This window comes from Sinocyclocheilus anshuiensis, unplaced genomic scaffold (genome assembly GCF_001515605.1).
Source record: "Sinocyclocheilus anshuiensis isolate Anshui unplaced genomic scaffold, SAMN03320099.WGS_v1.1 scaffold715, whole genome shotgun sequence".
Lineage (NCBI taxonomy): Eukaryota > Metazoa > Chordata > Actinopteri > Cypriniformes > Cyprinidae > Sinocyclocheilus > Sinocyclocheilus anshuiensis.
In genome coordinates this window covers 242,586-257,269 of record NW_015551089.1, presented here as the reverse complement: position 1 = coordinate 257,269, position 14,684 = coordinate 242,586, and the positions used below count along the sequence as shown (strand labels likewise).

The 14,684-nt window shown below is 37.7% G+C and overlaps 1 protein-coding gene across 1 annotated transcript in view; it reads left to right on the top strand.

Moving 5' to 3' along the window:
* LOC107662656 (cysteine-rich motor neuron 1 protein-like) overlaps nucleotides 1–2,554 on the top strand; it is a 153,423-nt gene extending 150,869 nt beyond the window's left edge. Inside the window, exons 16-17 of the mRNA XM_016452736.1 lie at nucleotides 928–1,115; nucleotides 1,687–2,554. Of these exons, the coding sequence (XP_016308222.1) occupies nucleotides 928–1,115; nucleotides 1,687–1,863 (365 nt within the window). The 3' untranslated portion in view covers nucleotides 1,864–2,554. The remainder of the gene's footprint in view (nucleotides 1–927; nucleotides 1,116–1,686) is intronic.
* The last annotated feature ends 12,130 nt before the right edge of the window (nucleotides 2,555–14,684 follow it).

Below are 14,684 nucleotides of genomic sequence, written 5' to 3'. Positions count from 1 at the left end.
GTTGTTTCTTCTCGATAGGTGAGTAACACCGTGTCTGCACCACAACAGCTAAAGTCTGTCTAGTACGCTGGACGCGACAAAGCGACCGTTGAAAATCATTTGAAATGTGTGTCAATACGTCATAAATAGAACGCAGCAGCAGTTTTCTGTCAGGGATTTGTCGTGTCGTGCCGCGCAGCATCCAGCGTAGACCATAGATATGTATATATCTATGGTGTAGACAGCATCACTGATTATGAGTTCTATAGTATTTTGTCGCGCCGAGCCACTCGCGTCCGGTGTAGACACGGTGTAACATTGGTTTTGCTTTGTTTCACAGAACTAATCATTGCCTGGGTTGCGTACGTATGTGTGGGGCGGAGCTATCAAAATAGGGGCGAGACCCTTTTGGGGTAGGGGCGTGTTTGTTTTGGTGAAAAATTCAGCAAATGTCATGGTCAAATGTCAACATTGGCTACCAGAAATCGCTCGCCCCACCTTTAAGTTAAGCTGTTAGCATGTCTATAGCTAACTATGATGTCTCCTGATTTCATTCCGTTGAGCAATTTCATGTGCTTGTGGTACAGAGTTAGCAAGAAAATTCTGTAACTTCTGAAGTAATTTTAATCAAACTTTACTCAGAGTTTCACAAAGCTGGCTGTTTGTTTCTTTTTGATTTTCTCTGTTAGCAATCTGTAATTTCTTCTTGATTTTCCATGTTTTGCTTTTGGTAAGGCTGATGTGAGTGGGTGTCTGTCTGTCAAGACTCTGGCATTTGCCTTAATTGCTGACATGGATGTCTGACATTACCTGCTTTTACAATCAAGCCGTACTTGCATTTCAGTTTCAATTCTGAATTGTTCTACATCGCCCCAGTGAGTCATTGCTCAATGAGTCACTGCTGTCAGGTGCAAAATGTGCCAACAGGTGTGTTGTGGGTTGTTTCAGGTGACTTCGGAAGTCTGCAGATGCCCTACCTAGACAGCAAGGCACCACTACCCAGTGAGGATGCTGGTCTGCACTGGGCCTGGGTGGCACTGCCCATCCTAATGATGATGCTCACTATCGCCGCCCTGCTGTTGGTCAACCAGCATAAGCAGTGGATCCCTGTGCCTTGTTACCGCACTCCCAATAAGGTGCCTACCTATATGTCAGATTACTACATGGAAACAATCACATTTTGAATTATTGTACCAAATAGGATGCAGAATTGTGATTTCAAATTACGATTAAACTTTTGTAAGTTTATATATTTTTTTGTCAGCTTTATTTTAATTACCAAAAATGGTACTTAAGGCTAGAATACACTACACAACTTTTAAAATCGGAACAGATTTTTAAAGCACTAGGCATCATACTTTTGCTGAATTTTTAAATGGTTACAGAGAAACACTGGCCATCATACACTAAACGAGGATCACACACTACCAGACTTTCAAGTTGGTCCGAACATAACAAATTTGCACGGAAACATGCTCTTCATTAGCAGGAGACGCATGACAAATGAAAAAATGTCTGTGCCCTTGATAAACTATGTGATTTTCTGTATAAATCTGTCACCCAGCATTGACTCCACAAGATTGCAAATCTTAACAAAAATCTAGGCAAAAGTAGTGTAGTGTATTCCAGCATTTTGCTGCATAAGTGTGAGAAAATTCTCTCCATGGTCCAAGACTCACTGTGTTTTTTTTTTTTTGTCCTGTATAGTCCACATGTCTCAATAACCAGCTGGTGTATGTGGACTGCCAGAAGGGGACGAAGGTCCAGGTGGACAGCTCCCAACGCATGCTCCGCATTGCAGATCCTGACTCAAGATACAGCGGTTACTACAGCATGCAGAAACACAACAACCTGCAAGCTGACAACTTCTACCAGACCGCGTGAGACACAGGAGAGAGAGAGAGAGAGTGAGTGAACGAGAAAGAGAGAGACTGAGCCCGTGTTCAGCTGCCAAACCTTTGCGCACATGGACACCTACTAAAAAAACTGTAGAGATGGACAAAGCCACCAAACCAAATGGTCAGAGAAGAGACCCTGATACCGAATAACAATTATAATATTCACATAAGTCACTCCAAACAAATCGAAAAAATATATCACACGTCGACACCCGAAAGTCTCACCAGGAGATGGAAGCCGCACCTATGTAACCGAACCATTACGGAGTGTGATTGTTAAATTGGAGAGGACTCTTCCAGAATATTTTTGTGAATCAGAGGTATGGTAGGTTGAGCATCATTTGTGTGTAAGCGTGAAATTTCATGGATGTTCAGGCACAAGTTGAAGGTAGTCGTGAATTCAAATGAACGTTTTTGGGATTAGGACAACTGGGGTGTTGTTTTTGTTTGTTTGTTTTCAACAATATTTTTCCTGCATTCCTAACTTTTTCTGTTGGAAAAGAGAGAAATTATTTTAGGAGTGATAACTTTTGACACATGTGCTTGTGTGAACACTTAATGCTGAACCAAAGCTCCTCTGCCTACGAAACCAGGCCGGGCGAGAGGCTGAGGAGGGACGTTCACTTCCCTGAGACAGAGGAGATGCTGGACTGTGCACGAAGAGGGAAGAAGGAAAATCAGACGAAAGAAAATCTGTTGTTGCAACAGATGCATTTTTGTAGATGCTACTGTAAGATTTCCCCAGTTGCTGTGGGTGAGTTTGGCCGTTTTAGTTTTTTCTCTCTTTTAAAGACAAAAGGAGGAAAACAGTAAGCTGCTCTGTGGACATGAGCTCTTCCTGTTAATGGATGTGTGGGGTCTCTATGTTGTATTTCTGCTTACCTGTACGATCATTTTCCCATTTAATCATACAAACATCATTTGCTCCCACAACTAAGGGCAGATTGACACTCCTAGCAAATATATATTTTCCTGAAATGAATCAGAAGATTGTGAAGCGAGATGCAGGAACATAGTGATAGTGGTTTGGATTTGAGGCTATGCTTTACAAGTGCTGCTTTTTTTGCTTTGATTCTTTAAACCTCATTTTGTAGGGATGAAAGCTAGTAGAGAGGATTGTTTGCGTCTTTAAGAAACATTTACCAAGAAAACAGAATCAAAGGGCCTAATTCCTGAAAAGTGAGCAGAATGGATTTTTGTGTAAATCGCTCCAAAAAACATTCCAAAAGTTTCAAAAATGTTGTAATGCTTGTGTAAATTTCTAACTGGGGGGTAACAGTACACATATTCACACCAAAAATTTTCAGTACGGGTCTTTTGGTTCAGTACACGTTTTAAACACTGCATGTGTGTGTGGAACCCATATAGAAATTGTAAGGTATATCGATGTAGTTTCAAACGATATATAGGAGATTTAGGACAATACCGTTTATATCGATATACTTTGATGTTGTGAACACATTTGAAAATTAAACGCAGAACAAAGAGTGAGCTGCTGTGGGAAAAATGTCCTAAACATGAGACATGCTTTATATTAAGTGTTTCAAACTAATTAAGCAGTTTTCCCTCCTTTCAGATGTGTGATTCTTAATGCACTTGAGATGTGTTTTCATCAGCACATGTAATCTTACAATTTTATCTTTATCTGTTAACGTTAAAAGTCATGTGTTTCCATTTTTCAAGAAGGCTCGCCCTGACAGCAAATGAGTATCCATCAGACTTAACAAACTTTACTGAAGGAGCAGCAATGCATGCATGAACGTCAAACAGACAGAGTGAATTAATTTTGAATAAAAGATTTAGCTAAAATATTTTACATCCAAAAGTGGAAAAATCTCTGATGTAAAACCACTCTTACGTTGTTTCATAGAAAAAAAAAAATGAATATGTAACGGAGGCCAGCAGTAGGTGCTGTGCAGGTAAACCTCACTCCCCTGATCTCAAGAGGTGCACTAGCGACTGACGCTAGTGGCTGCAGTCTTTAGCCTCCTTGTTAGTGCACCCGCCTCCCATGCTGGAGACCCGGGAGAGAGGGGTTACATTGGTGCCGTGACCCGGATGGGAGTGAGTGTAACGGAGGCCAGTGGTAGGTGCTGTGAAGGTAAACCTCACTCCCCTGATCTCAAGAGGTACACTTGCGACTGACGCTAGTGGCTGCTGTCTTTAGCCTCCTTGTTAGTGTGGCCGCCTCCCATGCCGGAGACCCGGGTTCGAGTACCGCTCAGAACAGGTGCGAGAAGGACCTGGGAGAGAGGGGTTACAAATACACAAAAAATACAAATTTGATGGCAATTTGCCTAAGTGCGATATTACAAATGATTTCTAAATACTATTAGTTCTGTGAATAATTTGCACAAAAAAGTTGTAAATTGTCGAGATTCTGAATTGCCGGCAGTTTACATACGAATGGTCTTATGATTGCTACATACTAGTCGTTCTGCAATCCATTTACACAAGTTCTAAGTTACCAAAAATTTACAAATGTTTTTACTAACAATTTACACCAATATTAAATTGTCTGAAAATTACATTGGTAATGGTCTTACAAATTATTACTAGTAGTTCTATGAAGAATTGACACAAAAAGTTGCAAATTGTCTACAGTTTATGAGAGAATGGTTCTACGAGCGATTTACACAGAAATTGTGCCAGTGTTTCATGAATGAGGCCCAAAGAATGATCAAATTAATTTTGGTAGGGGATCTGAGAGAAACGTATACTGTTTTTGGATAAATGTTTCCCGTTTTCTTTATTTGTACTGTTCACGAAACTGCCTCCTTCTCTGGAAGCTTTGAAACATTACTGAGGCACCTTTGTGTTCTGGTTTTCTAGCTGAGAACAAATTTGGCTTCAAAAATCCAAAGCTATTATAGGAACATTTATGTACATATTATTGCTAAAAGGAAAAGACCTGAAATATTATGTGAGTATATATGTATGTGTGTATGTATATGTGTTCGCATGTACGTACGAGTGCGCACACACAAATGCACATGTACGCACACAAGACTTCTCTTCATCGGTAAAGTTCTTAGTTTATTTCCCTAATGAATGTATTTATGATTGAGCAAAATAAGAGATTTATATAATGGCAAACTGATGATGACAGGCATTCCATTGCCTTTCTTGTTTGGTGGTAGAATGAGTTGCCCTTCTTTTTTTTTTCCTAGACCCTTGTTGGACCCTGTGCATCTCTTGAAAACACTTCCAAGTCACATTTCATCCCTAAATCAAATATTATATTTTGAAGAAAGAAAATCAAGCCTTTTTTAAAGACAACTCACAATTTGCATTGTGACATTTTTATGACAATTAAGCACATTTTCTCTGGAACATTTTTATTTATTTATTTATTTTTTATTAAATGTAGAGTCGAGCGGATAAACGGTCCGTGTGGCGCGCTTCAAATGAGTGGTGCTGTTTAATTCCACTTTTGGCGTATTAACATTATATCGAACATTTGTTATCATTTTATCGAGTAAAATTATATAACGATAATTATCGTTATTTTATCGCCCAGCCCTAATTACAATAATAGGAATTTTTCGTATTACAGTAATATTGGTTGTGATGAAGAATGTGCTTAATTGTCATGAATTAATGATGATGCAAACATGTATAATGATTTTGTTTTCTTTAAGAAAATTATTTTACTTTTGTTCTTCTTCTTTTTTTGATGTTGGGCTGAAATATGACACAGATGTTGGTTTTGTGGGATTCACCCAATGATACATTATTTTCAGAACTTTTTAACTACAACGTTCAATTCTGTAATAAATAATAGCCATGTGTTCACAATATCACTTACTGTATTATGACCACAGCGCTATAAAAACGCTGTTTAGTCTTAATTCAAGCACATAAATGTGTAGATGTAACCGAGATGTAAGTTTTAACTCTCAAACATGGGCTTGCTCTTGAGGATTTAAGGCTAATTACAGAGATCTGGACCTTTGCTCCGGTTTATTCTTTACCGTGTTTCTGTTTTGTGGAAGTTAAACAATTGATTGGTAGTCCTGTCTTTCAGTCACGGCCAATCAAAAAGCATCAGAAAGACGATAAACAAGAATTATTACTGGATCGCTGGAGAGAGCGTTGCTCTGGAGGACCTGACCATCTTTACAAAAATAAACTCAACAGCATTTCAGCAAGATGTCATCCATATTTAATGAGCCATGTGAAATCTGTGCATAGCCCACTTTCAAGTTGAAATGCAATTTCCACACACAAAACATCATTTCCTCCTCATTGCCTCTGAACACACTGTGCTTGCGTTCATGGATGAAAGCCAATGAACACCACTGACTGGATTTGATTCGGCCAGACCTGCACATTTATTTGGGTCTTACAGGGGAGTCTCTTTTTTTAGTGCATTCTCTAAGTATTGTTGTAAATACTTGAGTGTCACTCGCCAAAACTTACAAAAAAAAATACAAAAAAGGTTTGGAGAGAATAAGAATTTGATATGCAATATATTGTCTATGACCTTAATAATTTATTGTTGAGCAGAAAAACTGAACTTAGCAGAAGGCGCAGCTCAAATCACAAATGTTTGTGTTGTGTCGATCTCTCAAAGAGCGTTTAAAAGTTCAAGACTTCATAGAGTGTCCGTTTGTTCTTTTTTTATTATTTTGGTTCTTCTGAGAGCACACCATTGTCCGTTTTTTAAAAAGATTCTAAGCAAGTTTATTTGTTCCAAGAAATTGAAGCCCAAAAAGCTTCTAGAAATGTGTCCCCGTTTCCCCTCTCCACCTTCTCATGCTTTCTTTCTACATGAAATATCAACCCTTCTGGAGTTTGTGTACTACTGGTGTTTAATGTTCATGTAAAAAATAATAATGTCAACATGGGTCATGATACTGCAGATTTATAAAAAAAGGGTAGATGAAAAGTTGACTCAGAATTCCTGTAGCACAGCAAATTTTTTTCCAATTTCTCATATAATTGTTTCTTTGCAGCACAATAAATACTTTTTAAACAAACGAGAGTCTTGTCATGGTTTCATGAAGATATACAGTTGCTTTATGATTTGTTCAACAACTATCTAGTTAGTATTAACAATATAAAAATATACCAAAAAAAATTGTCAAAGGGATAGTGATTTTTTCAGGTTTTTTTTTTTTTTTAGAGATCATGTCTTCGGTGACTGGGCACTTCGTATGTGCTGAAGTTTTGATCGGAATACATGTAAACATGCTCAAGTAAAAAAATGTTAATTAATTCTAATGCAAAGATCAACAAAAAAACTCTACACTCAGTATCTGGAACACACATGTCTGGGGCAGGAAAGAAGTGAACCTCCTCAAGCAGTGTTCACTCTTTTGTAGTGGCACACTCTGCAGTAGGCCTACACTCTTAACAAGCATCAGGTGTGGCTAATTAACTGCAAGGCAAGCAGAGTGAGGAAGAGAGAGACCAGAGCATAATGGCAAAAATAATACCCATATACAGTAGTTATGCAAAGTCCGATTATTTTCCGCGAACCGGTTATTTTCGGACAGTTCGGCTCATTGAACCGGTTCAAAAAGCCGATTCATCGAGATGGTCCTCACTGCAGAACACAAGATCCAGGGAGCGTGGTTGGATCCAGATCCAACTCCTCCCACCTTACATATACCTAAACCTACCCGTCTCCACCCCCTGATCCCTAAACCCACCCATCTCCACCCTAAACCTATCAATCTCCACCCCGTAGATGTCCAACCAGGCCCCCTGGATCTTGTGTTCTGCAGTGAGGGGCTATTGGATTCATCGGTTCCTGGCGTCATCAAGCAATGATGTCACTACGCATTATTTTTCTAACAACTCAGTGCCATGTTGTATCAATTAAACATTCAAAACGTAATTTGTGTCAACACATATTGAAACATTCAAATAAAAAGTTATTCGTGTGAATGCACAGCTGATTATTGCCTTTCGTTCACTTAAGTTAATGGTGTCAGTGGTCACGGTTTCATTCGCGGATCCTTTATGTCAGATACTGACCAGTTATTGACTAACTTACAACTTAGATAAGATTCCTAAAAGTTTCGCACCTACCGCACACATTACAGACGCTGATGCACAAACGCGGATATGTTCTACATGTCTAAAGTATAAAGAAAGAATAAACCTGTCTTATAAACTCCTTGATTTCGCTTAAATAAAATAAAACGATTCATAAGCATATATCCAGTAGCCTATGTTTTGTTTTTGTTATAAAGAAACTTTACATATCAGGCTCGTTCAAATCCTCGAATCCTCGGCAATCGTCGGCAAACTCCGACATTTGGTTAAACCGTCTCATTCGGTTCTTTTTGAGTCGGACGTGCTACTTCGGCTGTGCGTCCTGCATCATCAACCCGGAACTACAGTTTGATTCAGTTCGATTTTGTAAACCGGCTCAACCGGTTACTTCCTGGGAACCGGCTCAAAAGAACGATTCGTTCAAGAATCGAACAACACTAAACAATACTCATACAGAGTAAAATACATGCCCAAAAAAAATACGTCCTCAGGACGTCACAATTGGATTCATTCAAACTGATGAAAATTTGTGTATGTAAAGATATTTAATGGTTGAGCTCGAAATGGTGTAAAATTTAATAATGTGAATAATAACAATAACAATAATAACAAAAGTGAATAATAACATAGCCTACTTAAATGTCAGTTTATTCATCTCATAAAGCTGCTGTATAGCTTCAGACTTGGAAAGGAACATGTAGGCCTAATATAAACTGCTTTTATAATATTTTATGATACTTTTATGAAAGAAAATTTCAATTTTGTTTTCCGCGGAAGCAAAGGATTTAAAGGGTCATATGATGCGATTTCAAGTTTTACTTTCTCTTTGGAGTGTTACAAGCTCTTGGTGCATAAAGAAGATCTGTAAAGTTGCAAAGACTAAAGTCTCAAATCTAAAGAGATATTCTTTATAAAGGTTAAGAGTCAGCCACGCCTACCTAAAACAGCTCGTTCTAACACGCCCCCACATACCTACGTCACGATGTGGGAAGATTTGCATAACGCCGCCCAAATGTTCACGCAAAGAAAGAAGGCGTAACTTTTATTCTCGCTGTAGTATTGTTGCAGCGTTCGCCATGCCGTGGATACGCTGTTTCGTTGTGAAAGTGAAACTACTTTGTGTGGCCTTCCAAAAGAGGACACAGCACACCTCGCTTTTCAGACCGATGAGCTTCGTAAAAATCGACGCGTTTCAGAAAGGCGGGGCATAGAGGAGAAACAATAATGTACAGTATGTGGAAATATACTATAAAGGAAATAAAGTATTTTGAACCTTAAACCGCATAAACACATTTCATTACACCAAATACACAAATTAATGTTATTTTTAGCAACATCATGTGACCCCTTTAAAACGATACAGGGTGAGTAATGACAGAATGTTCAAGTATTTCTTTAATCATGTTCATGTAGGCTACAGTGAACCAGGCAAAGTTATTTAACAATAAACATGGCATGTCTCTACATCAATATACCTGCTCTCTGTGATAGAAAGCTTTGCTGCTTGAGTTGGCGTAATTGACCGTAAGAATCATTATAAACACGTCCTCACACACAACGCCATTTTTTTCACACGCTGCATTAGACCATGTAAATCCCTTTGGAAATCAATGGCATGTAGTTTTTTTTGTTGTTTTTTTTCTCTCTAAAGCGTAATTTCAACGTTTCATATTACTCTGCTATGTCACTTGTGCACAGAATGGCTGTGATCGTTGATCTTTTGAGGACCTTTTGCCATCAGTAATAAATGACCAAACACCTATAGAGAAGATTCTAGCGCTCTATAATGACTGCAGTTACACAATCAGGCCACAGAGGGGCGACAGAGAGCTGCGAAATAATGTCAGGACTAATGCGCTGTAAAAGATGCTGAGACTGGTTTGTCAACTGCAGTTTTGCTCTGAACAGTCACATGAATGGCATATGGCACTAAAGAGAAAATGTAAAACAAAAATGTAGTGGTAAATAAAATGGAGTATGAAGATGATAGAATGTGACACGGCAGGGACAGGATATGTAGTCAGCACTCCCAGTTAGTGGCTCTCCCGTTTTCCTCACTATATCACATGATTGTCCACAAGCAGAGAATCAATCATCAGGGATGACATGACTTACAAGCATTTTGACATGTGTAGTGCCCTTTAAATGGACAGTTCACCTTAAAATTTTATGATGTTTCATTCCATCCCAAACCAATATGCAGTTATTTTTACTAACGAAAGAATACATTTTTATTTTATTTCATTGAGGGTGAATAAATAATGACATAATTGTATTTTTTCCTTTTAAAGACATGTATTATTATAATTATTATTGTTGTTGTTGTTGTTATTATTCAATAATGTATTGTTATTACTAAAGTTTCTTTATTTTTAATGTTTGACATTTTTATTATTAATAATATATTACTGTAGTAATAATAAATATAATTTTTAATATTTGATAATTATTCATAAACAACTGCAAAATATCTTTCTGAAAGTATCAAAGGGTAGGCCTACATTTTGGAGATTTGTATGCAATTTTTTGCTATTAATTTATTAGTAATAATTCTGTCATTTAATGTACTCACCCTCATGTCATCCCAAACCCATGTGCTATTATTTTTACTGTGGAACACAAAATAATACGTTTTGAAGATTTTATGCAGCTTTTTTGCTATTTGCCAACACTTTGAAGTGAGGCGAAATAAATGATAGAGTTTGAATATTTCCTTTTAAAGACATGTTGTAATAATAATAAAGTTTCTTTATTTTTATTAATGAATAATTATCAATGGACTACTACAAACTATCTGTCTAATGTACCTACTGTACACAACAATTACAGTAAGCTTATTGTAACTGTCACGCTGCTGCTAGGAAGATGATGAAGATGATAACGAAGATCATAAACAAATCATTTTAATGGTAATCCACAAGATGAAGAGGTTCTTCTAACACACAGGATAACATTCAACAATAACCAACAACCAAAGGAACTGAGGAGGGAACTTAAATACACAGACCATCTGGGACAAAGAGGCAAACAGACAGGTTAACGTAAGTCGGGGAGTTTATTTAAAAGGAACTTAGGAGTAGCTTCCAACAGAAAAGAGTCAAACGTAGGAATTAATGGAAGCATAGAACACAGTCTTATCTGGGGTCGGCACTTTGGTCCTCCAGCCGAGAACTGAGGAATCTGAGGCTTGACAGGCAGATCGGGAGGCAAGGAACCCATACAGAGCAGCTTGTAACCTTGAGACCAGCCGACGAGTGACTGAGGTGAGTCTGTATTTGACTGGTGTGGTAAGTGGGTGCAGGTGTCCGTGATCAGTAATCAGGTGATTGTGAGCGGGTGTAGGAGGATGATTCGGCTGGTGAGGCAGGTGTTTCCGTGACACATAGCAGTCGGAATTTACCCTTTTTTTTTTTTAGAAATAGCCTTTGTGCACAGCCAGCCTTGTACTCTTCTAGGTTAAAAAAACTGTCATCCATAAAATGTGTTGCACAAATTCGAACATCTGGGTTGTGCTGTTCTGTTGTAAATAAATCTTAACCAATGATTCCTAATTGCATCTACTTCCGGACGGCCAAATAAAGTGCTTTTGCTTTCGCACTGAAACACACAGCGTCTCCCTGACATGGCTGCATCAACATTACTGCTGTTCCTGAAACCACGCCTTCTTTCTTTGCGTGCACATTTGGGCGGCATTATGCTAATATTTCCACATCGTGACGTAGTCATGTGGGGGCGTGTTAGAACGAGCTGTTTTAGGTAGGCGTGGTTGACTCTTAACTTTTATAAAGAATATCTCTTTGGATTTGAGACTTTAGTCTTTGCAACTTTACAGATCTTCTTTATGCACCAAGAGCTTGTATCACTCCAAAGAGAAAGTAAAACTTGAAATCGCATCATATGACCCCTTTAAACTAACACAGGTGAACTAAATGAACGAATCAAAGGACGACAAAAACTAGGTCAAGTGAAACATGAGGGAAGAAAACAAATTAAAAGTCCATGATCGTGACTAACAATGTTTGCCATTACAAAGGATACATTTTGAAGATTGTTATGCAGCTTTTTGCTACTCATTTAAGGACTTTTTAATAATAATAATAACAACTACACTTTGAAACTGTCATTGAAGGTGGATAAATCATGTTAGAATTTTAATCTTTCCCTTTAAAGACACATGCTGGCAACGTTTGCCATTACAAAGTCTAACAGCGTTTATTAAATATTTGCTGAAAGGTCATGATCTGTACTGTTTTGGAGGCAATACAGACTCATGATGTTAATCTGTATCATCTGTGCATGTTATATGGAAGACTTGATTGATTTCAGAGGACGTCACATGACATTTACCGTCGTACTGATCCATAGACATTCATACGGTTTTATAATCAAGGTGCATGTTGATAAAGGAAGGGCTGTGTTACAAAGTGAAGCTTAACTCTGTAAATGCATAACAGTTCTGCCGGCGTTCACTAAGGTTGATGTTCAGGTTGTTAGACTTTATTTCATGCTCCACTTCTCACTATTATTACAGCGCTGAGGTACGAATACAAGACACAAACTGCCGGCTTTATCTATACAGAATGAGAACACAGTACATGCATGAAGAAAAAGAAAGCCAAGAAACCAGCCAGGCCAAGGAAAACTAATGTACTACTGTTTAGTATGTCACGCTCAGTTCTTTTTTCCCATGTGGTGGCCTACAATAACCCTCTTTTTTTGCCACCATGTGTGTATGGGCATTTGCATAGCGGGGTGAAGAGTTTTGTGATATGGAGTGTATGTCAACTCTGACCTTTTGTCCATTTTTCATTTTCATAATTGTCCAGGCATGGCAGAAATGTCCATCAGCTAATCCTCTTACAGTGACTCTAATGCCAGCTCTGTCAGAGCAGCACCATGTTAATGGAACAAGCTGCTACGAACCAGCAAGGTGGAGAACGGCCAAGTCCTGACGGTCCCCGCTGGCAAACAGCATGCGGCAAGTGCCGTTCCCTCTATTAAGCCCCATTAAATTAGTATTAATTTTAATATTAATTGCACTCTTCAATTATTGATCATTATAATTACTGGATATTATGGATTTATTTCTGATTACTAGCCTGCAGTTCATGCCTGAGGGAACAGAGGCTGAGGTGCACATGGCAGCAATTCATTATTAGAATTCATGTATAGCATTAGCTAGATATGCACGCTAAGCAATACTGGTGTCATGACCCAAAACGACCTTATAAGGTTGCAAAAAAAATGCAAATTCACAGTGCAAATGATAAAGTACAACTATATATAACTGTGCATGCTATAGAAAAAATGAATACATTTTAAAAAGAAAGGAGAAAATGGTTCCCATATCATTTGCTGTTATAATAGGAATATTCTTTCACTCATTAAAAAAAAAAAAAGAAGAAGAAGAAAAAATTCTGAAATGGAATCCAATGACATTTCCTACTTAAATAATCAAAGTATCATTGAAATCTCATTTATTACCATGTATGAATTAAAATACGGGGAAAATTTTTTTTTGGTATGTCTTTGTATTTTAATTGTTGCAACATAAGCCTATATTAACAAACAACATAAACATTGCTTGTTTAATATAGGCCTACTATTATTATAATTAATAATTACTTTAATGTTTACTGACCCTAACTGGACTTAATGAATTCACCAAAAATCACAGTATGGAAAATAATAAATAGTAACATGGTAAATAGCAAACAGATTAAAACAGTGTTGTATTATCTTGTAACACAATTATGAATTTACAAAAACATAATACAAAAATAAAATGATAAAATTTTTATTTAACAAATACTTTGTAACATTTTGTATTTAATATTTTTGTATTTAATCATTTTATTTAATATTTTCGTTTTCACAATCTGTTTTAAATAAACTTTTAAAATGTTTATGGTTGTGCTTTCGGAAATGGATCTACAGTGGAGATCAAAATTAGTGAACAATCTATAAATACTTGATTTTTTTCTGAAATATTGTTCATCTTCATCGCACAAAATTGGAAGGAATATTAGCTGTGGGTATACCACTGTTATACCAACACGTTTGACAAAATTACCAAGGCATTTCAACAAAAACCTTTATTTTGTGGAAAACACAGTGATCAAAATTAGAGAACAGTAACCACTGTAGCACGAAAGAAGACTACAACCAACATTTTGGAGGGTTACCGCTGTCAGAAATTAGTAGAGTGTAGTAGAGGCCCTTGCTTTGAGTGACTTCAGAACATCTGCGGCCGCAGGACATCACTAGTTTCTCACACTGCGCTGCTGTGAACTTGGTCCAGTCTTCTTCCAGTCTCTTCCATAGTTCTATAATTGTAGTGGGTTTCTTATTATTTTCTTATTAGTCGTAACTTTTCAGTTGGGTTTAGATCAGGACTCTGGGCCAGCCATTTCATTGTTCTTAGCTTCAAGGAACTTCTTTTCCCATTTTGCAGTGTGACAGGAACGTTGTCTTGCATGAAAATTGCTGGTTGATTGGGAGATGCTTGCAGGGAAGGAACCGCATGTTGCTGAAGGAGTGCGTGCACATGAATGTGTGACATCAGTGGTGAACAGCCAATCACATGCAAGTGTGATTCACTCCTTGCCAGAGACCCAGTCAGATTCAATACTCTTTTGCTAAAGGTTAAGAGATTGAAGAATATAAGGAATTTAAACGCATTTCCACAGAAGAAAGTACTTGTCCATGAAAGAGGACAAATAAAATAAATTATTTTGCTCTATCAGTGCAGTCACAAGTGAAACTTGTGAAGTTAGTATCTATAGTTGATAATAAAGAGCG